General features: G+C 36.6%; 2 protein-coding genes across 2 annotated transcripts in view; one reads left to right on the plus strand and one right to left on the minus strand.

Annotated features, from left to right (window-relative positions):
- STRADB (STE20 related adaptor beta) overlaps window positions 1–20411 on the plus strand; it is an 89868-nt gene extending 69457 nt beyond the window's left edge. The window contains exon 12 of the mRNA XM_082467223.1: window positions 19223–20411. The gene's annotated coding sequence lies outside the window, so the exon portion shown is untranslated. The remainder of the gene's footprint in view (window positions 1–19222) is intronic.
- The window catches only part of LOC309663398 (cation channel sperm-associated targeting subunit tau-like), a 92935-nt gene that overhangs the window by 40996 nt on the left and 26242 nt on the right, over window positions 1–25697 (minus strand). The window contains exons 4-8 of the mRNA XM_082467402.1: window positions 21808–21927; window positions 16355–16399; window positions 15350–15418; window positions 13604–13683; window positions 7691–7837 (exon numbers count right to left, since the gene is read on the minus strand). Coding sequence (XP_082323528.1) covers window positions 7691–7837; window positions 13604–13683; window positions 15350–15418; window positions 16355–16399; window positions 21808–21927 — 461 coding nt within the window. The remainder of the gene's footprint in view (window positions 1–7690; window positions 7838–13603; window positions 13684–15349; window positions 15419–16354; window positions 16400–21807; window positions 21928–25697) is intronic.

The following is a 25697-nucleotide window of genomic DNA, read 5'->3' on the forward strand; positions in this document are numbered from 1 at the left end:
ATGTGAAAATAAGAGAACCCCAAATAGCCAACAGGTAGTCACAAGAAAGCACAGCCAGCCAGCTTGAGAATAGCAGTTGAAACTGGGAGGGTTTTGCTCATTCCAATAGTGGGTGAGTACAAAGCATTCATGATAAGAATTAAAGGACTGGAGTAGTCTAACCACTGAGAATGCTCAAAACTGACCAGCCAGGTCTCTACTTAGGGACAGGGCCTCAGAAAACCTTGAAAGAAGGTCACTGTATTTTTAAACACCAAATAAAAACTTCAGAAGTGGGAGCTCTGTGAAGCTAGAAAAGCTTTCAGAACCAAGCTTCTACAAAAAATTCAGGAAAATTAATTTCATATAAAATTGAGCAACAGAGAATTATCAGGGTCAAATTCCAAAGTAGTTATAAGAAGATAATAAGGATCAAAATAACATTCTTAGATTGCAGAAACACACAACAAAGATACATGGGAGTCAGTGAGCAGAGGGAGGAGAAGGGGACCCATTCTGCTAGGAAGAAGGGGGTTGGGTGGTGCTGCCACTCAAGAGAAGGCAGAGCAACAGCCATTGCTGTCACTGGAAGCCAAAGAAGTCGAGGTTCTGCAGGTAGAGCTCAGGGAGCCACTCTGAATGGAGAAGCATTATAAGGATCCAGATGTGTTCTACTAAGCCAAGAACTGAAGAAATTTGTGGATTCCAGTCCAAGATGATGAAGAGGCTCCTGAACTCATTCATCTCCTCTCAGAGATACACCAAATCTATAGTTGTACAAGGAGCAATTCCTGCTGAAAGAAATCCAGAAATAGCTGAGCAACTCCTAAACACTGGACGAATGAGAAAATACCCACAGCAAATGGGTAGGAAAGGCTGAGATACACTCTCACCATAAACCTAACCCTGGCACCATGTCATACAATTGGGAAGGAACTTCCAATTCCCAGCATCTCTTTGAGGAGAGAAAGGTTTGGACCCCACAATGAGTGCTCTAACTTTCAAGACTGCCACTTGAGGGACAGGCCCCCAAAACACCTAGCTAGGTCACACCTAGCTTGTGACCATGAGACCCTCAAGGTTAAAACAAAATAAGAACTATTTCTATTAAGAAATAGTTCTTAATGGGTTCTCTAGGACTTGCCATGGTTATGTGCCAAGGGCTCAGCACAGAGTAGGCAAAAACTCTCCATCTCCCAGTCTTTCCCCAAAAGAAGCCTACTCACATTCTGTAAAAGTTAATGTTTGAGGGTCAGGCTTCTAATTTAGCATGCTTCTAGGGGCTGACTGCAATCCTCCCTGGAAACCAGGGAAGCCAGCAGACACTGCATCTCTCTTCTCCCTCTAGCCTGATCCAGATCACCAGTATCTCCAAGGAAAAGTTTGTACATACAACTGGCACCCCAGATTTTGTGGCTGCCACCCAAGGCACAAGCCCCCAGGTCGCCTGATGTCATAGTCAACAGGGTTTGCATTTACCAGTCTACAGGACTATAGTACACAAAGAAGCAGTTTTTATGGGTGCAGGTGCACCACCAACCCTGTGACTATACAAACAGGCCCAGCACAGAGGGAAGAGGAAAAAAAAGTTCTACAGTTTCTCCCTGAAAGGGCTCTAACTACATACTTTCCCAGCATCTACCTGGGGGTTCAGCTTCCAATCAGCCTGAATCTAGGTGCTGACTGAGATCTCCCCTTTGGGACACTGACAAGTCTTGACATGCCCTCAACTATTGGAAGGGTGACTAAGAACAAACAAGGTGACTTGGACCATCACAAAGGTTTGAGGGACAACCAAGAACTTGGGCTGGGCTGATGGTAAGGTTCTTTTCCTACAATGAGGCCACAACATCAAAACTTAGAGAGGTGGTTGTTTTATCTAATGTTCAGAAACCAACACAGAGAGTCAAGGAAAATGAAGTAAGAGAGGAATAAGTCTTAAGCAAAGGAATAAAATAAAACTCCAGAAAATAAGTTCCAAACAAAAAAACAAGATAAAACTCTAGAAACAGACATTAATGAAGCAGAGATAAATGACTTACCTGACAATGAATTCAAAATAATGGTCATAAAGATGCCCATCAAGGTCAGAAGAAAAATGCATGAACAAAGTGAGAATTTCAACAAAGAGAAAATATAAGAAAGTACCAAAGAGGAGCTTCCCTGGTGGTGCAGTGGTTGAGAATCTGCCTGCCAATGCAGGGGACACAGGTTCGAGCCCTGGTGTGGGAAGATCCCACATGCCGCGGAGCAACTAGGCCCGTGAGCCACAATTACTGAGCCTGCGCGTCTGGAGCCTGTGCTCCGCAACAAGAGAGGCCGCGACAGTGAGAGGCCCGCGCACCGCGATGAAGAGTGGCCCCTGCTTGCCACAACTAGAGAAAGCCCTCGCACAGAAACGAAGACCCAACACAGCCATAAATAAATAAATAAATTAATTAAAAAAAAAAAGAAAGTACCAAAGAGAAATCACAGAGCTGAAGAATACAATAACTGAACAAATGATATGACCAGCAAGAAGGGGTTAATATCCAAAATATATAAACAGCTCATATAACTCAATATCAAAATAACAAACAACCCAATCAAAAAATGGGCAGAAGACCTGAGTAGACATTTGTCCAAAGACGATATACAGATGGCTAGCACACACAAAAAAGACGCTTAATATCACTATTAGAGAAATACAAATCAAAACAACGAGATATCTCTTCACACCTGTTAGAATGGCTATCATAAAAAAGTTTACAAATAACAAATGTTGGTGAGGATGTGGAGAAAAGGGAACACTTTCACACTGTTGGTGGGAATATAAATTGGTGAAGCCACTATGGAAAACAATATGGAGGGTCCCCAAAAAACTAAAAATAGAACTACCATATGATCCAGCAATTCCACTCCTGAGTATAAATCAGAAAAATTGAAAACCCTAATTTGAAAAGATACATGCACTCCAATGTTCATAGCAGCACTATTTACAACAGCCAAGATATCGTAGCAACTCAAGTGTCCATCAACAGAAGAATGGACAAAAAAAGATTTATACATACACACAATGGAATATTACTCAGCCATAAAAAAGAATGAAATTCTGCCATTTGCAGCAACATAGGTGGACCTAGAGAATATTATGCTTAGAGAAATAAATCAGAAAGAGAAAGACAAATACTGTATGATATCACTTATTCGTGGAATCTAAAAAATAAAATGAATGTATCTAGCAAAACAGAAACAGACTCACAGATACAGAAAACAAACTAGTGGCTACCAGTGGGGAGAGGGAAGAAGAGAGGGGCAAAGTAGGGGTATGTAATTAAAGGATACAAACTACTATGTATAAAATGGATAAGCAAAAAGGATACATTGTACATCACAGGGAATTATAGCCATTATTTTTTAATAACTTTTTAGAATTTAATTAAAAAAAATTTTTTTGGCCATGCCACGCAGCATGCAGGATCTCAGTTCCCCAACCAGGGATTGAACCTGCACTCCCTGCAATGGAAGCATGGAGTCTTAACCACTGGACCACCAGGGAAGTCCCTGTAATAACTTCTAATGAAGTATAATTTATAAAAATACTGAATCACTATGCTGTAGACCTGAAACTAACATAATATTGTAAATCAACTATACTTCAATTAAAGAATTCGTTGTCAAACATCAAAAAAAAAAGGAATCAGCTGTGCTTCAGAAAGAGAAATTAAGGAAACAATCCCATTTACAACCACATCAAAAAGAATAAAATACCTAGGAATAAATCTAACTAAGGAGGTCAATGACCTGTATTTGGAAAACTATAAGATACTGATGAAAGAAACTGAAGATGATACGAACAAACAGAAAAATATACTTTGCTCATGGGTTGGAAGAGTTAGTATTTTTTAAAATGACCATACTACCCAAGGCAATCTACAGATTCAGTGCAATCTCTATCAAAATAACAATGACATTTTTCACAGAACTAGAACAAATAATTCTAAAATTTGTATGGAAACACAAAAGTCCCTTATTACCCAAACAATCTTGAGAAAGAAGAACAAAGCTGGAGATATGACATTCCCTGATTTCAAACTACACTACAAAGTTACAGTAATTAAAATAGTATGGTACTGGCACAAAAACAGACACATAAATCAATAGAACAGACTTAAGAGCTCAGAAGTGAACCCATACTTACATGATCAATTAATTTATGACAAAGGAGGCAAGAACATACAATGGGGAAAAGACAGCCTCTTTAGTAAATGGTGCTGGGAATACTGGACAGCTACATACAAAAGAATCAAATGGGACTACTTTCTCATACCACATACAAAAAATAAACAAATGGATTAAAGACATAAATGTCAGACCTGAAACCATAAAACTCTAGAAGTAAACATAGGCAGTACACCCTTTGACATTGGTCTTAGCAATATTTTCTTGGATATGTCTCCTCCAACAAGGGAAACAAAAGCAAAAATAAACAAATAAGACCTAATTAAACTTACAAGCTTTTGCACAGCAAAGAAAACCATCGACAAAATGTAAAGCCAACTTACTGAATGGGAGAAAGTATTTTCAAACAATATGAATGATAAGGGGTTATTATCTAAAATATACAAAGAACTCATACAATTCAACATCAAAAAAGCAAACAATCTGATTAAAAAATTGGCAAAGGACCTGAACATACACATTTCCAAACAAAACATACAGATGGTCAACAGACACATAAAAAGAGGCTCAACATCAATAATCATCAGGGAAATGCAAATCAAAACCACAATCAGATATCACCTCACAGAATGTCAGAATAGGCATTATCAAAAGACAACAAATAACAAGTGTTGGTGAGGGTGTGGAGAAAAGGGAACCCTCCTGCACTGTTGATGGGAATGTAAATTGGGACAGCCACTATGGAAAACAGTATGGAGGTTCTTCAAGAGATTATAAATGGAACTACCATACAATCCAGCAACTCCACTTCTGGGTATTTCTCCAAAGAAAACACAAACACTAATTTAAATAGATATATGCATCCCTATGTTCACTGCAGCATTATTCACAATAGCCAAGATACAAAAGCAACCTAAGTGCCCACTGATAGATGAATGGATAAAGAAGATGTGGTATATATATATATGCAATGGTGTATCAGCCATAAAAAAGAATGAAATCTTGCCATTTGCAACAAAAAAGGTATAGCGCTAACTGAAATAAGTCAGACATAGAAAGACAAGTACTGTATGATTTCACTTATATGTGGAATTTAAAATTCAAAACAGATGAAGAAACATAAATCAGAGACAGAATCATAGACACAGAGAACAAACAGAGTGGAGGGGAGTGGAAGAGGAGTGAAATAGGTAAGGGAAATTAAGAGATACAAACCTCCAGTCACAAAATAAACGGATCACGGGGATGAAATGTACAGCATGGGGCATATAGTCAAAAATAATGTAATATCTTTGCTGACAGATGGTAACTAGAATTATCATGGTGATCATTTTGTAATTTATAGAAATGTTAAGTCACTGTGTTGTGCACCAGGAACAATATTGTGTTGTAGGTCAATAATACTTCAAAAAATGAAAGAACAAACTCATAGAAAAAAGAGATCAGATTTGGGGTTACCTGAGGCAGGGGGTGGGGGAGGGGGAACTGGATGAAGGTGGTCAAAAGGTACATACTTCCAGTTGTAAGATAAATAAGTACTAGGCATTCAGTGTACAACATGATTAACATAATTAGCACTGCAATAGGTTATATATGAAAGCTGTTATGAGAGTAAATCCTAAGAGATCTCATCACAAGGAAAAATGTTTTTTCTTTTTCTTTTATTTTGAATCTATATTGAGATTATGGATATTTGGTAATCTTAACATGATAATCATTTCATGATGTATGTAAGTCAAATCATTAAGTACTGCTTAAACTTATACAGTGCTGTGTGTCAATTATATCTCAATAAAACTGAAATAAAAATAAATAAATATTATGTGGAATCTAAAAAATGGTACAAATGAACTTATTTACAAAACAGGAATAGAGTCACAAATGTAGAAAACAAACTTATGGTTACCAGAGGGGAGGGGGGAAGAGAGATAAATTGGGAGATTGGGATTGACATATATACACTACTATGTATAAAATAGATAACTAGTAAGGACCTATTGTATATAGCACAGGGAACTCTACTCAATACTCTGTAATGACCTATACGGGAAAAGAACCTAAAAAAGAGTGGATATATGTATATGTATAACTGATTCACTTTGCTGTACACCTGAAACTAACACAACGTAAATCAACTATACTCCAATAAAAATAAATAAATAATAAATGTTATTGAAAGAATAAAACACAGGACTAGGGGAAAAAGGGGTTCCTTGATCACTCAACTCAATGTTTATGAATTAATTTATAAGTCTGAGTAAAATATGCATATACATAAACACTATTTTTTAAATTTCAGGAGTTCTGTTTCTGGCAATGATGGAATAGATTATTTCAGACCATCTCACTGCACAACTGAAAAAGCTAGACAAAGTATTTTAAAACTTTTTCTTTGGAAGTATCAGTCAGTTATAAAGGCAGCAAGAATTTGCAAATCCAAGATGCCAGACTGAAAGGAAGTCTGGAGACTTTGAGCCCATAATTTGGAGCCATTTTCCTTCAAGGCATTTGAGGTGGCCAAGAGTTAAGAGCTTTGAGATAAATATGTAAGAATGACAGAACAAAAACCAGAGTTCAGCCCCTGTTGAGGATGAGAAGCCATGGTAAACACCTAGGCTTTTAGTTGGGGCCCTAGAGGGCTATACCCCAAGAATAAGTGCCTCCTTAAATATTGTACCCTGGTTGCCTCACACTAGTCCCGGCCTTGATGTTAAGAATAAAAGTAAACCAGAAAAAGACTAATGCCCACAGGAACTAAAGCCCAAATCATTTCAAATCATTTCAGTCTCATCTCAATTGAATTAAGGTGATATGGGTTTGTTAGTGTTCCTAGGCTAGCTGGCTGCCAGATGCCAATGTATATATTATCTGTAAAAATATATAATCAAGAGCCTCAAATTACTTCTACAGATTTTCAAATACAATGTTTGGCACTTGATAAAAACAACTAGGCATATGAGAGCATAAGATTTGACTAAAAACTCTGAGGAAAAAAAACCAACAATAGGTATAGACTTATAGGAAATCCAAATAATCAAGTTATCAGAGATGAACTTTGAAATATAATGATTAATATGTTCAAAGAATTAAAAGATAAGACTGAGGATCTTGGTAGAGAAGTGGAACTATAAAGTAAATGAAAATTCCATAACAAAAGGAAATAACTGAAATTAAGAATTCAATTGGCTTAACAGCAGATAAGAGACAAAGAAGAAAGAACAAATGATTATAAGACAGGTCAGAAGAAAATATCTAAAGCATAGAGATAAAAGATGGGAAATACAGAAAAGAGTATGAGACCTATAGACTATATTGTTGAGTGAAGAGGCAGAGAAAGTATTATACTTTCTCCCGTATTAATGAGTTCTCACCCCTTTTCTTGCCAGATCATTGACTTTTAAAACAAACACTGAACCCATGAAATATCACCATGATGAACGTTTCTGGACCAATAGCAAGCCTATGTCTCAAAGGAAAAATTAATATACAAATAACACATAAATAAGATGAAAAATTTTTTGTTTTGTTTTGTTTTGTTTTTGTTTTTTACCTTGCCCGGGGTTGTTGCTGAAGTTTTTCAAGTCGTACTACAGATGGCTGGTTGGATTGGGATGCTGTAGTTGGCACCCCAACAGAAACATTCAGGTCTGGGGATAAGAATGCTGGATATTCTATTGGTTGTGGTATAATAACATTTCTGGAAAATGGTAATAAAGTTAAAATTGTACAAAAGTCCACTTCTAAAATCAGTGTTAGCTATCAGACCCAGACCTCTCTCCCTATCTCTAGATCCAAATCTCTATCTCATGGCCCAGTCAAGTTGACACAAAAAACTAACCATCACAAGTCCACCCCTTGTCAACTTGGTACCCATAAACATCTTACAACATGCTTAATCTCCAAATGAAAACAGTAACAAGGTCATAATTAACCTTACATGATACAACTCTCCTGTATACATACAGCCAAAAACTCACTAGCCCCTTCCTCAGAAAAGGATGTAAAGTCCTTGCGTGATGTTTACTCTTCTCCTTAATATCCTGAAACTTAAATAACTATGATGTAAGGTTAACAATACTTAAATACTATGATATAAAGTAAATATGTATTATGTTACATGATAAGGAGATGAGAGGGAAGAAAAACATATATATAAATTTTTTTTCCAGGTCACTGAGTAAATGGGCCAGAGTAGCACATCCAAAGGAATATGTTGCCTCCAAAACCCAAGAGGCCCACTAGATGTTATGCCTCTTTTTTTGGTTGTAGGAAAGCCCAGATACAACAACTTACCCTTCACCTCAGCAGGAATATCTTGACAAGCCCCATACCTGGATCCCTAAAATTTCACTGAGGTAGAAAGCCCTCGAATTTATCAGATTTATTTCCCACCTTCTGACATGCAAATATCTTACCAATAAGTCTAGAATAGTGCCACTTCTTGCTCACTAGGTCCAATCAGCATAATGTCATTACTGTAAGGGTGAGTGTGATATCTTATATAAGAGAAAGTGATCAAGATTCCTGTCTACTGTATTATGACATAGGGCTGGAGAGTGATGTATCTCTGAGGTAGGACACTGAAAGTATACTGCTGGTCTTGCCTGTGGAAATAAAACTGTTTTGGATGGTCTTTATTAACAAGTATGGAGAAAAAAGCATTTGCCAGATCAAGAGTTGCATACCAGGTACCAGGGGGTGTGCTAATTTGCTCAAGCAATGAAACCACAAGTGGTACAGCAGCTGCATTTGGAGTCACCACCTGGTTAAGCTTACAATAATCTACTGTCATTCTCCAAGATACCTCTCTTTTCTGCACAGGCCAGATAAGTGAGTTGAATGGGGTTGTGATGGGAACCACCATCCCTGCACCTTTCAAATCCCTATGGTGGCACTAATCTCTGAAATCCTTCCAGGTATTGCTTTTGGTTTACTATCAGTGGTAGCTCTCGTGGCTTCTATTTAGTCTTTTCCACTGTAATATCCCTCATTCCACAGGACAGGGAAGGTATCCACCAACTGTTGAATGCATATATTCTAATTATGCATTCTGGAACTGGGGAAATAACTATAGGATGGGTTTGGGGACCCACTGGGTCCCCCATGAGATGAATCAGAGTTAAAACTCCATTGACCACATGACCTCCATAAGCCCCTATTCTAACTGGTAGACAACAGTGACATTTTGGGTCTTCTGGAATTAGTGTCAGTTCAGAGCCAGGGTCCAGTAGTCTCTGAAAACTCTATTTCTTTTTCTCTGATGCACAGTTACCCTGGTAAAAGGCTGTAGTTCCTTTGGGGGAATGCTGGGAGAAAGATTAACATAATTTTTGGCACTGTACTGAGGTCTCTCCTCAAGGGGATCAGGCTTCCCCTTCATTCAAAGGGTTCTGGGTCTGTAAACTGGTTCAAACTGGGAACTGATTGAGAAGCTCTGTTTTTATGATTTAGGTTAGACTTTTGTTCATTTGACCTAGAACTTTTCTGCTGATACAGATCAAGTAAGAATTTAGTAGGCTTCCTGTATATTCTATTTCTAGGAATATCATGATCAACTAGCCAATGCCATAGGTCTACATGAATCAGACTATTTTGGTTGCTGCTTTGACCCTGCTGTCCGTCACAGTAACCACACCCACCTTGCCACTTCAGGATCCAATTCCTCCCAGTTCATTTAGGTTTTCCAGTTCAGTGACTGCAGTTCCCACTGCAAGGTCTGGCCTAAGGAGAAGAGCAATCACAGGGCTCTTCAAGGGTGGGGATTCCCTCACAAACTTATTTGCCACAGTCATGGTGAAAGGTGTGTCTTCTGGAGCCTCCCAGGGTGAATAAGTGGGTCTTAAATGACAAATCCATTCTAACACTACAATCTCCCTAAACCTTTGAATTCCTTCCTCTACATTAAACTAAAGTAGATCTGGCATTTTCAATTCACTCACAGTGGGCTATCTTTTGGTCCACGTTTCAGTAACCAACAAAGTGTTAGAGTCCTTTGTAACTCCCCAAGCTGCAAATTAAACGTAGAATCTCTGCTTAGTGAGCCCATATCCATAAATTTGATATGATCCAACTTTATGATCCTGCCACCATTATCCCATACCTTTAATATCCCCATACTCTCTCACATGTCCCCTGGATTTTTATATATATAAATTAGAAAACTCAAGCAGTTCTTTTTGGAGTGTAGTGTACTTCCTCATGGGTCACACTTTGAACCTCACCTTTAGGGGCTTGCTGGAACTTGAGTCTAGTTATAGGCCTAGAAGCAAAGAGGGGCCGTGGGGGTGAGTCTTGAGGAGAATCAACATCGTCTTGCATGGCAACTGCCTCAGAAGAGGCCATTACTATTTCTTCAAGCAATGCAGGGTTAATCCCCTCAGATGGGGTGGAAAGGCCACTACCACTTTTGCTGGGGGTGGAGAGGTCTCTTCCACTGGGGTTTGAGAGGTCACTTCAACTGGCAAAGCAGATACATCAGAATTTATGGGCTCAGCGTCCCCAGCTTCATCAGAGTCTCCTATTTTCCCATTCCAACTTTAAGGGTCCCACTTATACCCAACCAATATCCTCACTTTAACAGTAGACACCCTATGAGGCTGGGAGCTCAATTTGCATTGTAATTCAGGCAGCTGCAGAATGAAATTCTGGTTTCAATTTTCAGCAATCTTAGTATTATGGCTATAGGGGATAAGGGTCTCCTTCAGGGCACACACGGAAGATTTCAGGTCATTTACACAATGCTTGAGCTGGGAATTTGAATCCTTGAGCTCATTCTTTTCTCACCTTTGTCCATCAACATTAGGAATACCCAGCCAATTCATTATATTCATTAGTTTGACAAAAATGTTTGAAAGTATCATATATATAGTCACCCATATCTTTGCTTCTTTGCTTTGATTAGGGGTATCCAATGGGTGATATTTTTCACGTCGCTATTGCCAGATCACGCCATGGACTATCAGTGTCTCTTTACCACTAGAAACAGAGTCATTAGAGTCTTTAAATCTATAATCGGATTAGAGAGCTAATTCCACAAACCCCAGAACCAATTCAGAAAACTTGTCCTTAATCTTCTGTTTCTCTAGAACCACACTCGGTATCAAAATCTGTAGTAGTGAGAGCTGTTCAGAGAAACAGAACCAATAAGATGGAGAGAGAGGGGGAGAAAGACAGACAGAGAGAGAAGTTCATTATAGGGAATTAATTTAAGTGATTATGGAAGCTGACAAGTCCAAAGATCTGCAAGATGAGTGGGCAAGCTGGAGAGCCAGGAGAGCCAATGGTGCACAGTTCTGGTCTAAAAGTCTGCAGACTCAAGATCCAGGAAGAGCTGATGCTTCCATTCAAGTCCGAAGGCAGGAAAAAGCCAATGTTTCAGTCAAAGGCAATCAGGCAGGAGGAATTCTCTCTCACTCAGGGAAGGCTCAGATTTTTTGTCTATTTGGGCTTTCAACTGATTGGATGAAGCCCACCCACATTAGTGAGGGCAATCTGCTTTACTCAGTCTGCTGATTTAAATGTTAATCTCACTCAAAACATCCAGAATATTTGACCAAATATCTGAGCACCCCCTGGCCCAGTCAGTTTGACACACCGAATTAACTGTCACAGCCAACAAGTCATTGCCTTAGTCCAGATTGTCAGTATGTCTCATGCAGACTAATGCAACAGCTTCCTCCAATCCAACACTAAACTACTTCTGTCCATATTCAATCCTATTGATAGGATCATATAAAATGCAAGTTGATCATGGTATTTCCCCTACTTAAAATTCTTCAATGGTTCTACATCTGAAGCACTTCCAAATTTTTCCAATAAAGAACTCCTGTGGGTAGAGGACAGTGAAGGTCTCTGGAGGTGTAACTTAATGCAATCAGACACAAACCACACATCTTGGAATCATTTTGTTATCTTGAAAATTTGTGACTTTTTAATTCTACTGCATAATATATAAATGTTATTTTTAAGATAACATTTTCCCTCTCAAAATCTTTGAGCAAAGTAATACTCCAGAAAGATGCACCATATCTTCCAGTGCTTTGTGTTGCCCTGACACACCCTTGAGGACTCAAAAGAGTAAAATTGACTCACATTTGAGAAGCATAAACCTACACTGATGATGATGGTGATGATAAAACATTTATTACTTTAATAAGTAGCTAACAACTGAGAATTCTGTTATTTGCTACCATGTTCCAAGTGCTTTATATGTAACTTATTTAATCATTACAATAACTCAATTGGGTAGTTGTTATTTTTATCCCATTCAATAGATGAAGCACAAAGAGCCGAAGTAACTTGCCCAAGGTCACACAGCCCACCTTTTACTTATGTGCAGTCTTTGGGGAATGTGTCTCTTCGCCCTTACAAAATCAACCTGATGCACCACTACTCATTTTTCAAGTCTTACATCGAGCACTCTTTCTTTTGTGGATCCTTACTTGATAATACTTTCCTCCTAACTCCCCCAAGAAGTATGGGAAGCCCCTTGGCTGTGTCCCACAGACCTCTATGTTAACCTCTAGGAGGGCTCCATCTCATTTGTATTATCTTATTTTTTTTACATGTTACCTTTGCATTAAACCATGAGCTACTTGAGGGCAGGGACCAAGCCTCATTTATCTTTGTATTTTTAGTGCCTTGGGGGTATAGCAAACATTCAATAAATGTTTATTGAATCAATGGATAAATAAGGAAATAATAATCAGTAAACATAAGAAAAACATTAAACTTTACTATTTCAACAAATCACCAATATCAAATGGACAAAATTTATTTTTAATGATAATACCCAGTGCTGATAGGAAATCAGCACTTCAGAATATAATTTCCTATTCTATACCTAATTTCCTCAATCCCATTTCAAGTATTTTCCATTCCTTATTCTTGGATAGCACCATAGATAAAATATCTCTCTTTCAGGTGCTCACTTTTCTTTGATCAATTTTTACTGTTGAAATTGCAAGACTAATTGGCATACTATATGTTAAGTTACTTTCGGCCTACTAATTGCATTTTTTTGACCATAGACTTTTTGCTGAAAATTTGGAAATAACAACTGGAGTGTGTGGAAGTGGGGGGTAATGCTACCATACTGCAGAGCAGAAAACTGGCAACTATTAGGCATCTTGATCTTAAAAGTTCCTTACCTCATTCTGCAAAAGGAACATCTCACTGGCCAACTTTCCTCGTTAGGCTTCCCCTCTCTTCCCTCCTTCAGCCATGAAGTTGGCAACCCTTCTCTTCTTTTCTTATCCCCAGACCTCCTCAACTCCTCTCTCCAGGGCTACACCCAGAAACTCAAAATATCTTCCCCCTTAAACAAAACAATTCACTGCTTTCTTTATCTTGGAGTCTAGTTCATTCTGGCCATGTCTTAAGACAACCAAAATTCTCCATCAAATGGATTACATATTTTAAATGCCACATGATATAACTGTGTTAATAAGACTTTAACACTTACGTCACAGGGTCTGTTCTTTCTGGAGGTGGTGCAATATTCATAAACATAGATGGCTTAATAATTTTCTGAAGAGGTTTTAACTGAGGAAAATAATAAGTATATATTAACACTGTTTAGTTACAATTCCAGTTCATCCTAATACTACTATCCCCCAGGACTTAAATTATATATATAAAGAGGAAAGGAATTAAGAGAGGAAGAAAGAATTAACATTGAGCACTAAGTATCTGCCAAGAATTTTGCATCTTTAATATTACTTAATCATCTCAATAATCCTATGAGGTAGATAACTACGCCTATTTTACAGATAATACTGAAGATCAGTAATTGTTCAAGGGTTACCCAATAGGCATGAGAGCCAACATTTGAATGCAATTTTATCTCCTCCAGTGCAAGTCCTCTTTATACATTATCATGATAGGTAAGTAGGGGACTATGTTACTGAAAAGTTCATGGACATAAAATCAAATAGAACTTTTATTAAATTTCCCACTCTTTTCCTTACAATGTCTTTGTTCCTAGTTTTTAGTAGAGTCCACCTACATAAAACAATACAGTATTTGCCCAGTCTTATTCGAAAAGGATCTATCTCCCTAAGAATGGGATTGTTACATGTTATATCCAGACACAACACCTATCTCTGAACTTGGTACTCATAAACTATGTCACAAAAAGGACTAAGCCTTTTGTGACACAGTTTAGGACTAATTTATGATAAGAAAATAGGCAAAATGAAAAGAAAGAAAAATCAAAGCAGAAAAGGGAAAAAGAAAAAAAGCTTGTGTCTAGTGGCTTTCATCAATATATTACTTACCTGTGATTCAAAATGTATTAAAAAACATTATGATATACCACAGGCAAAATTTAAAAATACATTTTACAGGGATTTCCCTGTTAACACACAGCAGTAGACTTATTTAATAAGACTGACGTACCGACTCTCAATTCCTAATTAAAAAACAGCCAAGAATATGAAAAATAGCAAAAACTGAAAATTAAAGATTATATGTAAAGTATAGGGGTCATTTCTCCTATATAACAGCAGTACTAATGGGAATGAATTTATAAATGCCCCAAAGCTGTGACAATACCCAGGGATATCAAGATTTCTTTCAAACACTTGGTGAGAATATATGTTGGTACAATTTTTCTAGAACAATATCTTGAAAAGGCCATTACTGACAATGATTTCCATTCTAAGAATCCGGCCTGAGGACATAATGAAAGAAAAGGATATAGGTTAATGTACAAAAATTTTCTCTGCAACATGGATATATGTAGTAAATTTAAAGGGGCAGGCTAAACCTAGGAAGATACCTTCTTTGGGCATATTACTGTCTTGATGAATCAAGAAGGGTTGATGTTGAAATAATCATGGGGAGAAAGGATTATATGTGATTAAAGTACAAAATATCTGAATAACATCAACGACTCCACTTTAATGATTATTTTTAGATATAAAAATCCACATTCATTTCTTGAATACTTAATTTTGTTTTCAATTACGTAAGTGTATGTGTACACACACACAAAAGTATTATAATGAAGACATTTTGAATAAAATCTCATTATTTAAAAATGTATGAACAAACAATGGTAAAGTTTCATTTTTCTTTAGGCTAGAGAAAAATGGTGTTCTTTTAAAAATATTTTAAAGATTTTATCAAACTGGAAAGGATAGAGGCTCAGGAGGATGATTTAACTGAAGAGCTGCAGTAGAATTATTTTTAAAAGAGGGGAACTAACCTGATGTGAAAATCCATAACCAAAGTTTCCATAGGAGAACATAAATTCCACTTCCGCCCTGCAGATAAACTAAACATGTGCCAAATTTATTTTATTGTTTGATCAGAAAGATATATTAATGGAGAGGTGATAACAAGTGATATTTTTACCTCACAAATCTATAAGTTAGAAAAACCAAAGCATGAATCTCTTGATTTTAAAAAAAAAATTTACACAAGTAACTCCTATAGAAGAATCTATGGCATTCTTAAATGTTAAAAACCTTACGTTAAAGTTAAGGAATATTACATGATTAAAATATGAAAAATATCAATTTACAATTGTTAATAGAATTATGCAGAGATACATATATACATATGTACATATGTATTCATATCCATGTATATAATATTTTTAAGTATTTATTCACACTTTTCCCATCTCCACTTCCATTTTCAGATAAAATTTTGATTTAGACAAGTGATTTCATCTCTCTGAACCACAGCTGGCTCATATGCGTAATGAAGGAGGGTGTCAGAGGTTATGCCCTCAAATGTCCATCATTCTGTTTTTGATGTTTCCTATCCCCGATCTGGCTATTGGCAGCAGAAGCCTCTCTGAGTAGATGATCGATTAATCAAGGTAATAATTTTTAAGTACTTAAAAAGGAATTCAAGTAAGAACTGTAAACAACTCTTTAGAAACTCCTTAAGGAGGAAAATAATATTTCCTCAATTCAGTATGTGAGGATCTAAGGCTATGCAAAGAAGCAGCCAGAGGCGTCTTCCTCTCTTACTCAATGATTCCTAATTTTTGTGTTCACCATTTAGCAGTAAGATAGCAGCATTTTAAAAAACGGTGGAGATGAAGATTGTGAGCAAATATTATACTTTCTATCTAATCTATTTCCATTAGTTCAAACAGTGACTGCTAGGGTAACAAAAGAATAAAAACAATATCAGAATAAAGTTACATGAAATGTTAAGCGTGTGCACAAAGCTTTGGAAGTTTCAGTGAAGTTCTTACTGTGTTTTTATTCAACATTCGGAGTTCTTCAGTAAAGCACCCTTTCTAGAAAAAGTAACAAAAATAAAATTCTTAAATATAGAATCACTGATGTAGACCCTTGTATATTATCTAAATCATTTCATAAATTTTTAAAAGTCAGGTAATGATGTTTAATGCACATATAAATTTAATAGCTGAAATACAAAAATAATGAATGTTTGGAAGAAAATAAAAATTCCAGGTTGTACCAGAAATAAATGTTAATATTTACATTTATGTTTTAAAGAAAAATGTTCCTGCTGCTTATACTTAGAGGAACTGCCAGGTCTGCACTCCTTTTGAGGGGTTAAACATGAATCTACATGATAGGCTGACTCATGACAGAACTGAGTGCTTCTCTCATCTCTTGGGGACTGTTGGGATCTTTTTAACCAGGGAAACATTTGGTAGCCTTGGTCACCATCTCTGATCATCTCTGCTGTGCTATGAGTCCTCCCATCTAATACAACATTCAATGGTTCTCTTTCTTTCCAGCATTTTCCACTGTGGCTCATGGAACCCCCATTCCATGGTTGACAAGCAACCTTACATCTTTAACTGCTCCACTAAACATTTCCAGCTTTCTTTAGCTCAGACCTGCCTCACCACTAAGGATGCTGTTTCCATTACAGACTCCTCAAGTGAAGGCTCTCACATCTCAAGGTTAGGTGGTGGGGTAGCGTCCTCCATACTCTCTTCTATTGCTTCCAGATCTTATTATTTATTATCTTATTATACAGATAAAGTTTTCCTCTTTTAAGGCTCATGCTCTCTGGCATGTCTTTCAGACATTCTGGTCACTAATTCTCATTTAGTGAAAACTTTGGCACCTGGTCTACATGTCCTCTGCACCCCCAAAACATAGCAATCCACAAGAACCTATTTAACACCTGTCCTCTCAGTTCCTGGTGAGGCATTATAATGAGGAAAATAAGGTGGTACAATGACAGACATCACACAAAATTAGCATATCATATATATTCTTCATATAAAGTCAGAAGATTTCTCAGAAAATTCATAAGTCATTGAAATTGATTTCCTTAATGATCCTGTCAACATGCTCTTTATAGCTTCTTGCTTTTTAAAGCTTCCTTTTTCCCAAAGTGGGGAGTGGGGAAACATCTTACTGTTCCAAGACTGCCTTTGTCTTCTCTTCTCTTTTAAAAATGGTGTCTCTGCTTCTGATGGAAAATTCAACCTACTGATTCATCTCCCTCATATATAAGGAAACTTTTAGTCATACTTTTAACTACTGTAAATGTCTTTGAGTTATTTCTGAAGGTCCCACTGAGATCTACCCAATTGAGTCTTCATTGGAGCCAATTAAATGTTCATCCTGAATGTGCATCTAACTCATCCAAATCCACTGAGTTTTAGGCTTGCCTTCACCCAGCTCCACTGATGAGTTTCAATGTGTGACAATGAGCTACTTGGTTCCCTGTCCTGAATTTGGCTCTGCTCTGCACAAAGCAAGTTACATGGCTAAACCCAGTAGTCGGGGTGGGGAGCACTGTAGACTACTCAAAGGTATAGATACCGGGAGGCATGATTCTTTAGGGGGCATTACTCTAACAATCTTCCACACCTTTGAATTTTCTATCGCCTTTCTCAAATAATTATAGTAGCTATCAATCTTTCTAATTGTTGAATTTATCACCTAGTCTTAGGCTCATCTGGTATGGATCATATAGCCAAACCAATGAACACAAATGGTACTGCAATTCATTCCAAAATTAACAATATATTCCCTTCTATAATCAATACAGAAATATTATAAACTCCAATATACTTATATGCCTTAATTGGACCCCAGAGCTTAACAATTAGCTGATGTTTCTGGTTTCTCCCAGAGCCTCAAAGAAATCCAAAATTATCAGGGATAGGAAGGAACAAGGGATTAATGATACAAGTACAGACCAATTACTTTTTTTTTTTTTTTTTGGCTGCATTGGGTCTTCGTTGCTGCGCGTGGGCTTCCTCTAGTTGCAGAGAGTGGGGGCTATTCTTAATTGCGGTGCGTGGGCTTCTCATTGCGGTGGCTTCTCTTGTTGCGGAGCATGGGCTCTAGGCGCATGGGCTTCAGTAGTTGTGGTACGCGGGCTCAGTAGTTGTGGCACACGGGCTTAGCTGCTCTGTGGCATGTGGGATCTTCCCGGACCAGGACTCTAACCCGTGTCCCCTGCATTGGCAGGTGGATTCTTAACCACTGCGCTACCAGGGAAGCCCCAATTACTTTTTTTTTCTTTTATAAAGTTATGTAAAACCTATTATGTGATTTGTTTAATTCAATTCAGCATCTTTGTCCTCCAAAATAAGGCCAATTATATTCAGAAAGCAATTGATACCAATTGGTAATCATAAACAATACACGTGTACTTTCCAAGTATACAAGTGAGATAATTGTTGTACAATCAGACAGCCCTGCCATGCTTCCAAACATGATCTGTAGTTTGGGTCTTATCATCAGGTCTTTCCAACTCAACCAAGCACTAGATTTTACCAATCTGCATGAGGATTTCTACCATGGCTAGTAGTTCTATAATCAAGTGGTCTATAATCTATCCCTGCATGTGACCCAAATAGCAAATGACACAGCTCAAGCTTTAGAGACCAAAGAGACAAGCGTAAATTTGTTGACTAGCATCATAAATTGTAAAAGGCCTTTTAATTTATGAAGGCAGTCAAAGGGTACAAACTTCTAGTTACAAGATAAATAAGTACTAGAGATGTAGTGTACAACATGATAAAAACAATCAACACCATGCCATGTTATACATGAAAGTTATTAAGGGAGTAAATCCTAAGAGTTCTGCTCATCATAAAAATTTTTTTTCTCTATTTCTTTAGTGTTTTGTCTATATGAGATGATGGATATTCATTAAACTTACTGTGGTAATCATTTCGTCAGGTATGTAAGCCAAATCTTATGCTGAACACCTTAAACTTATACAGTGTTACATGTAAATTACATCTCAATAAAACCAGAAGAAAACAAGGCCCTCCTAAAAAGATGTTCAACATTATTAGCTGTTAGGGAACTGCAAATTAATACCACAATAACACTACACAGCCATCAGAATGGCTAAAATAAAGAATAGTGACACTACCAAATGCTGATGAGGATGCTGGATGATGAGAAACTGGATCATTCATACATTTCTGGTGGGAATGTACAATGGCACAGCCACCATGGAAAACAGTTTGGCAGTTTCTTTAAAAACGGTACACACAAACTACCTTATAACCCAGAAATTTATCTGAGAAGCGAACACTATGTTCACACAAAAACCTGTGAATACAGTAACTTATTCATAACAACCAAAAACTGGAAACAGCCCAGATGTCCTCCAATGGGCGAATATTTAAACAAATTGTGGTACATTCACACCATGAAGTACTACTCAACAACAGAAAGGAATGAACTATGGATACATGCAGTAACCTGTATGATTCTCCAGAGAATCATGCTAAGTGAAAACACGCCCATCCTAAAAGGTTACATAATGTGTGATTCCATTTATATAACATCCTTGAACTGAGAAAATTACAGAAATGAAGAACAGACTGGTGGTAACTAATTGTTAAGGAAGGGTAAGGGCAGGAAGGAAGTGGGTGTAGCTATAAAAGGGCAACATAAAGGATCCTTGTATAGATGGAAACGTTCTGTATTTTGGTTGTGATACTTACCATAGTTTTGAAAGATGTTACCATCAGGGGGAAAATGAGTACATAGGATCATGCTGTATTATTTCTTTCAGCTGCATGTGAATCTATAATTATCTCAAAATAAAAGTTTAAAAAAAGGTCACTTGGCTATTTAAGGTGGGCCAAACTCATCCATGGGACTTATTCTCCCATCAGGCCTAGTTTGAATAGGGCTGGATACAAACTAAATGCAAAACATTTGTCTCATAGTTCTTATCTTCCTCTATTGTCTGATGTCCAGATGCTTAAATATTATTATAAAACTATCAGCCCAAGCCAACATCAAGCCAATAAATGTGCATCAAAAAAAAAAAAAAAAAAAAAGACCAAAGTCCTTATGGTAAACTTTGTACTTCTGGGATCTGAGTTTTGACCAAAAGGGGGTAACTGAGAAATTCTAATAAGGAAAATGATGTAATATTTAATTAAGGTAGAAGTGCCTGTAGAAGAATTCTGACAGATAATACACAGAGGCAGCATACCACAGCTAAAATCATAAGGCTTTGGGGGGAAATCCATAAATAACCAAAATTTCTTTCTCTGATAACTCTGATCAATAAATAACATGGTCTCTTTACCTATGATGTAGCAATTCATCATAGAGACTCATAGAGGGCAATTCATCATAATGTAGAGACTTTCTGCAGATACGCACTGGAAGATATGTTCAAAAAAATTCACTGCAGCAATGTGCACAATAGTAAAAAACTGAAAACAATCAAAATATCCATTAAAAAATTATAGATAAATAAACTGGGGAATACTCTCACATGGAACGTATATAGCAGTGAAAAAATGAGTACTAGGCTAATGAAATTAAGTGTATTAATCTTAGAAACACAGTATGTTTAGAAACACAAAAGATACTATTTTTTGTAACTTACATTAAGTAGTAAAACTATGAAAAGAGCAAGAGAATATTAAATACCAAGTTCAGAAGAATCATTAACTTTTCTTGGAGGAAAGGGCAGGCGGCAGTAGACAGCGAGAGAGAAGGAACCACAGAATCTGTGTATAAACTCTGCCTAAAACTTTGGCTGACTCCTAAATGACACATGCACAGGGGAGACTGCAAGCAGCCCAGCTAAAGATAAAAGAACTGAAGTGAAACTGGTGCTGACAATTAAGAGAGTTTGTGGTTTGGGTCTTGTTTAGAAACATCTTAGAAAACAAAATAAAACAAACATACAAGCATGCTTAGTCTTTTAGGTTGTATCAATACCCTTCCAGAAAATAAATTTTTAAAAACATAGAGAACAAACGTACGGATACCAAGGGGAAAACGGGTGGGGGACGGGATGGGTTGGGAGATTGGGACTGACATACATACACTATTGATACTATGTATAAAATAGATAACTGGTGAGAGCCTACTGTATAGCACAGGGAGCTCTACTCAGTGCTCTGTGGTGACCTAAAAATGGGAGGGAAGTACAAAAAAGAAGGGATATATGTATACGTATTGCTGATTCACTTTGCTGTACAGTAGAAACTAACACAATATTGTAAGGCAATTATACTGCAATAAAAATTAAAAAAAAAATTATGCTGTTACAAACTAACGTTTTTTTTGAGCCAGAGGAAGATATTGTTTACTAAGCACATGAGTTTACTAAGCACGTAACACAGATAATAAGCAAAAGGAGTCCATTGGGTACAGATAAATCTTAACAACAAACACCAACTGGACAATGTGATACCAAGGTGAAAAAAATTTTGATACATACCTGAATTATTTCATAAAGATGTACCTGAACACTCCCTAATAAGAGAAGATATTTTGTACTGTCATGTTGCATTAGTTCTAAGTAAATATTATTCTTCTCATCATCTTGACGTCGAGGAACCTTGATACAAAATACATATGAAAAGAAGCATTAAATTTTCCGTCTGAGTTTCAGACATAATTTCTGAACAAATACATCCATAAAATACACTTTTTGAAACACCCATTTTTTGGAAACACCCATTGCCTATACACTCTCTTCTTAACTCTACTCAAAAGTTTAGCCTAAATACTCTACTGAAACTACATTATCAAAGGTAGTCCAGCAACCAATATCCAACCCAAATAATCTAGGTAATCCAAACATTTAATACCAAAAGACATCCAACATCCTTTTCTGTCTTTTTTCTTTTACTTTTTGAAAAAGTGTATATCATTGTCTCAGCTTGAAACTCTCTTCCAACCTTGAGCTTTGTAACACAATACCATTATTATAAGACCTTTAAAGTTCATATACTCTTTTGCTAATTTGAAATAAAACTCATGCCTCCCCACCCTAATATTCTAGGTGCCTTTAAAAAAATTTTTTTAATTGAGATATTATTGACATATCACATTGTATTACTTTTAGCTGTACAACATAATGATTTGATATTTGTATAAATTATAAAATGATTATCACTGTAAGTTTAGGTAATATCCATCATCACACAGTTACAATTATTTTCTTGTGATGAGAACTTTTAAGGTCTAGTCTCTTAGCAACTTTCAAATATATAATACATTATTGTTAACTACAGTCACCATACTGTACATTAGATCTCAAGGACTTATTTATCTATTTATCTTATAACTGGAAGTCTGCACATTTTGACCACCTTCATCCATTTCACCCACCCCCAAACCCCCCCTCTGGCAACCACCAATCTATTTGTTCTCTTTAACTATGAGTTCATTTTTTTTTCCTTCTTTTTTTTTTGGCTGCACCACACGGCTTGCAGGATCTTAGTTCCCTGACCAGGGATTGAACCCGTGTCCTCAGCAGTGAAAGCATTGAGTCGTAACCCCTGGACTGCCAGGGAATTCCCTCATTTTATTTTTTTAGATTGTACATATAAATGATCATACCATATTTGTCTTTCTCTGTCTGACTTATTTCACTTAGCATAATGCCCAAATCCAACCACGTTGTTGCAAATGGCAGGGTTTTTTCTTTTTTATGGCTGAGTAAGATTTCATTGTGTATATATACCACATTTTTCTAATCCATTCACTGTGGATGGACACTTAGGTTGCTTCCACGTCTTGGCTACTGTAAATGCTGCGATGAACATGAGGGTGCAGATACCTTTTTGAGACCGTGATTTCATTTTCTTTGGATAAATACCCAGAGGAGGAATTGCTAGATCATCTGGTAGTTCTAGTTTTAATTTTTTGAGGAACCTCCATATTTTTTTCCACAGTGGCTGCAACAATTTACATTCCTACCAACAGTGCACAAGTGTTCCTTCTTCTCCACATCCTCACCAACATTTTACCAGGTGTGGGGTGATATCTCACTGTGGTTTTGATTTGCATTTTTCTGATGATTACTGATGTTGAGTATCTTTTCATGGACCTGTTAGCCATTTGTATGTTTTCTTTGGAAGAATGTCTATTCAGATCCTCTACCCATTTTTTAATTGGATTGTTTGGGTTTTTTTTTTCTACTGAGTTGTAGTACTTTATATATTTTGGACATTAATCTCTTATCAGATATATGATTTGCAAATATTTTACTGCATTCTGTAGGTTGCATTTTCATTTTGTTGATGGTTTTCTCAGCCGTACAAAAGCTTTTTAGTTTAATGTAGTCCCACTTGTTTATTTTTGCTTTTGCTGCCTTTGCTTTTGGGGTCAAATCCAAAAAAATCATTGCTAAGACCAATGTCAAGGAATTACCTCCTATGTTTTCTTCAAGGAATTTTATGGTTTCAGGTCTTATGTTCAACTTTTTAATCTATTTTCAGTTTCTTTTTATGTATGGTATAAGATAGTTGTCCAGTTTCATTCTTTTGCCTGTGACTGTCCAGTTTCCCCAACACCATTAACTGAAGAAACTGCCCTTTCCCCATTGTATATTCTTGGCTCCTTTATCATAAATTAATTGACCATATATATGTGGGTTTATTTCTGGGCTCTCTATTCTGTTCCTTTGAGCTACGTTCTCTTTTTATGCCAATAGCATTTGATTACTATAGTTTTGTAATATAGTTTGAAATCAGGAAGTGTGATGCCCCTAGCTTTAATCTTTCTCAAGATTGCTTTGGTTACTTGGGGTCTTTTGTGGTTACAACAAAATTTAGGATTGTTTTCCTATTTCTGTAAAAATTGCCATTGGAATTTTGATAGAGATTGCATTGCTTTAGGTAGTATGAACATTTAAACAGCATTAATTCTTCCAATCCATGAGCATGGAGTACCTATCAATTTGTGTCTTCTTCAAATTCTTTTATCAATGTCTTATAGTTTTCAGTGTACAGGTCTTTCACCCCTTTGATTAAATTTATCCCTAGGTATTTTATCCTTTTTGATGCAATTGTAAATGAGACTTAATTTTTCTTTCTGACAGTCTGTTATTAGTGTATAGAAATGCAACTGGTTTTGTATATTGATTTTGTATCCTACAATTTTACTGAATTTATTAGTTCTAACAGGTTATTTTTGTGTGTGGAGTCTAGATTTTTCTATATATAAGATCATGTCATCTGCAAATAGAGACAGTTTTTCTTCTTCCTTTCTAATTTGGATGCCTTTTATTTTTCCTTCCTAACTGCTCCAGCTAGGACTTCCATTATCATGTTGAATAAAGTGGCAAGAGTGGGCATCCTTGTTTTGTTCCTAATCTTAGAGGAAAAGCTTTCAGTTTTTCACCATTGAGCATAATATTAGCTGTGGGTTTTTCATATATGGCCTTCATTATGTTAAGGTACATTCCCTTTTTACCCACTTTCTTGAGAGTTTTTGTTGTGAATGGATGTTGAATTCTGACTGCATCTATTGAGATGATCATGTAATTTTTATCCTTCTTTTTATTAGTGTGGTATATAATATAGACTGATTTGCAGATGTTGAACTACCCCTGCATCCCTGGAAAAAATCCTACTTAATCATATTAATGTAACATGTATGATTCTTTTAATGTATTGCTGAATTTGGTCTGCGAATCATTTGTTGAGGATTTTTGCATCCATGTTCATCAGGGATATTAGCCTGTAATTTTCTTGTAGTGTCCTTGTCTGGTTTTGGTATCACAGTAATGCTGGCCTTGTAACATGAGTTTGGATGTGCTCCCTTCTCTTTTATTTTTTGGAAGAATTTGAGAAAGACTGCTATTAATTTTTCTTTAAATATTTGGTATGCCTTAGAAGCAAACACGAGTATTCCTTAGAAGTGCTACTTTCACCCTAGACCTCAAAAAAGGTCCACAAATAATTTTCTAAGGAAAATGAGCATACCAAAGTCAACAATATTTAAGACAGCAAGGAAACAAAGCACCACGAACGAGATCAGCAAAAATAGACCATAAAAGCTTGAAGTATTGGAATTTTAAAGAACTATGCTTACTTTATTTAAAGGAATAAAAGACAAGCTGAAAATACAGCCCAGGACCAGGAAACTTTAGAAGTCATTTAGCAAGTTTGAACAAAAAACTAAATAGAACGTGTAGAAATGAAAACTAAAATAATTGAATAAAAACACTCAGTGTATGGACTCAACCACAGATTCACTGCAACATATGAGAATTCGTGAACTGGAATACAGATCAAAGGAATTATTCAGAATGCAAAGAGAGACAGAGTGATGAAAAATATGGAAAAAAAGTTAAAAGACATGGACAACAGTGCAATA

Source organism: Balaenoptera physalus (assembly GCF_965194825.1).
Source record: "Balaenoptera physalus genome assembly, chromosome: 6".
Classification (NCBI taxonomy): Eukaryota; Metazoa; Chordata; class Mammalia; order Artiodactyla; family Balaenopteridae; genus Balaenoptera; species Balaenoptera physalus.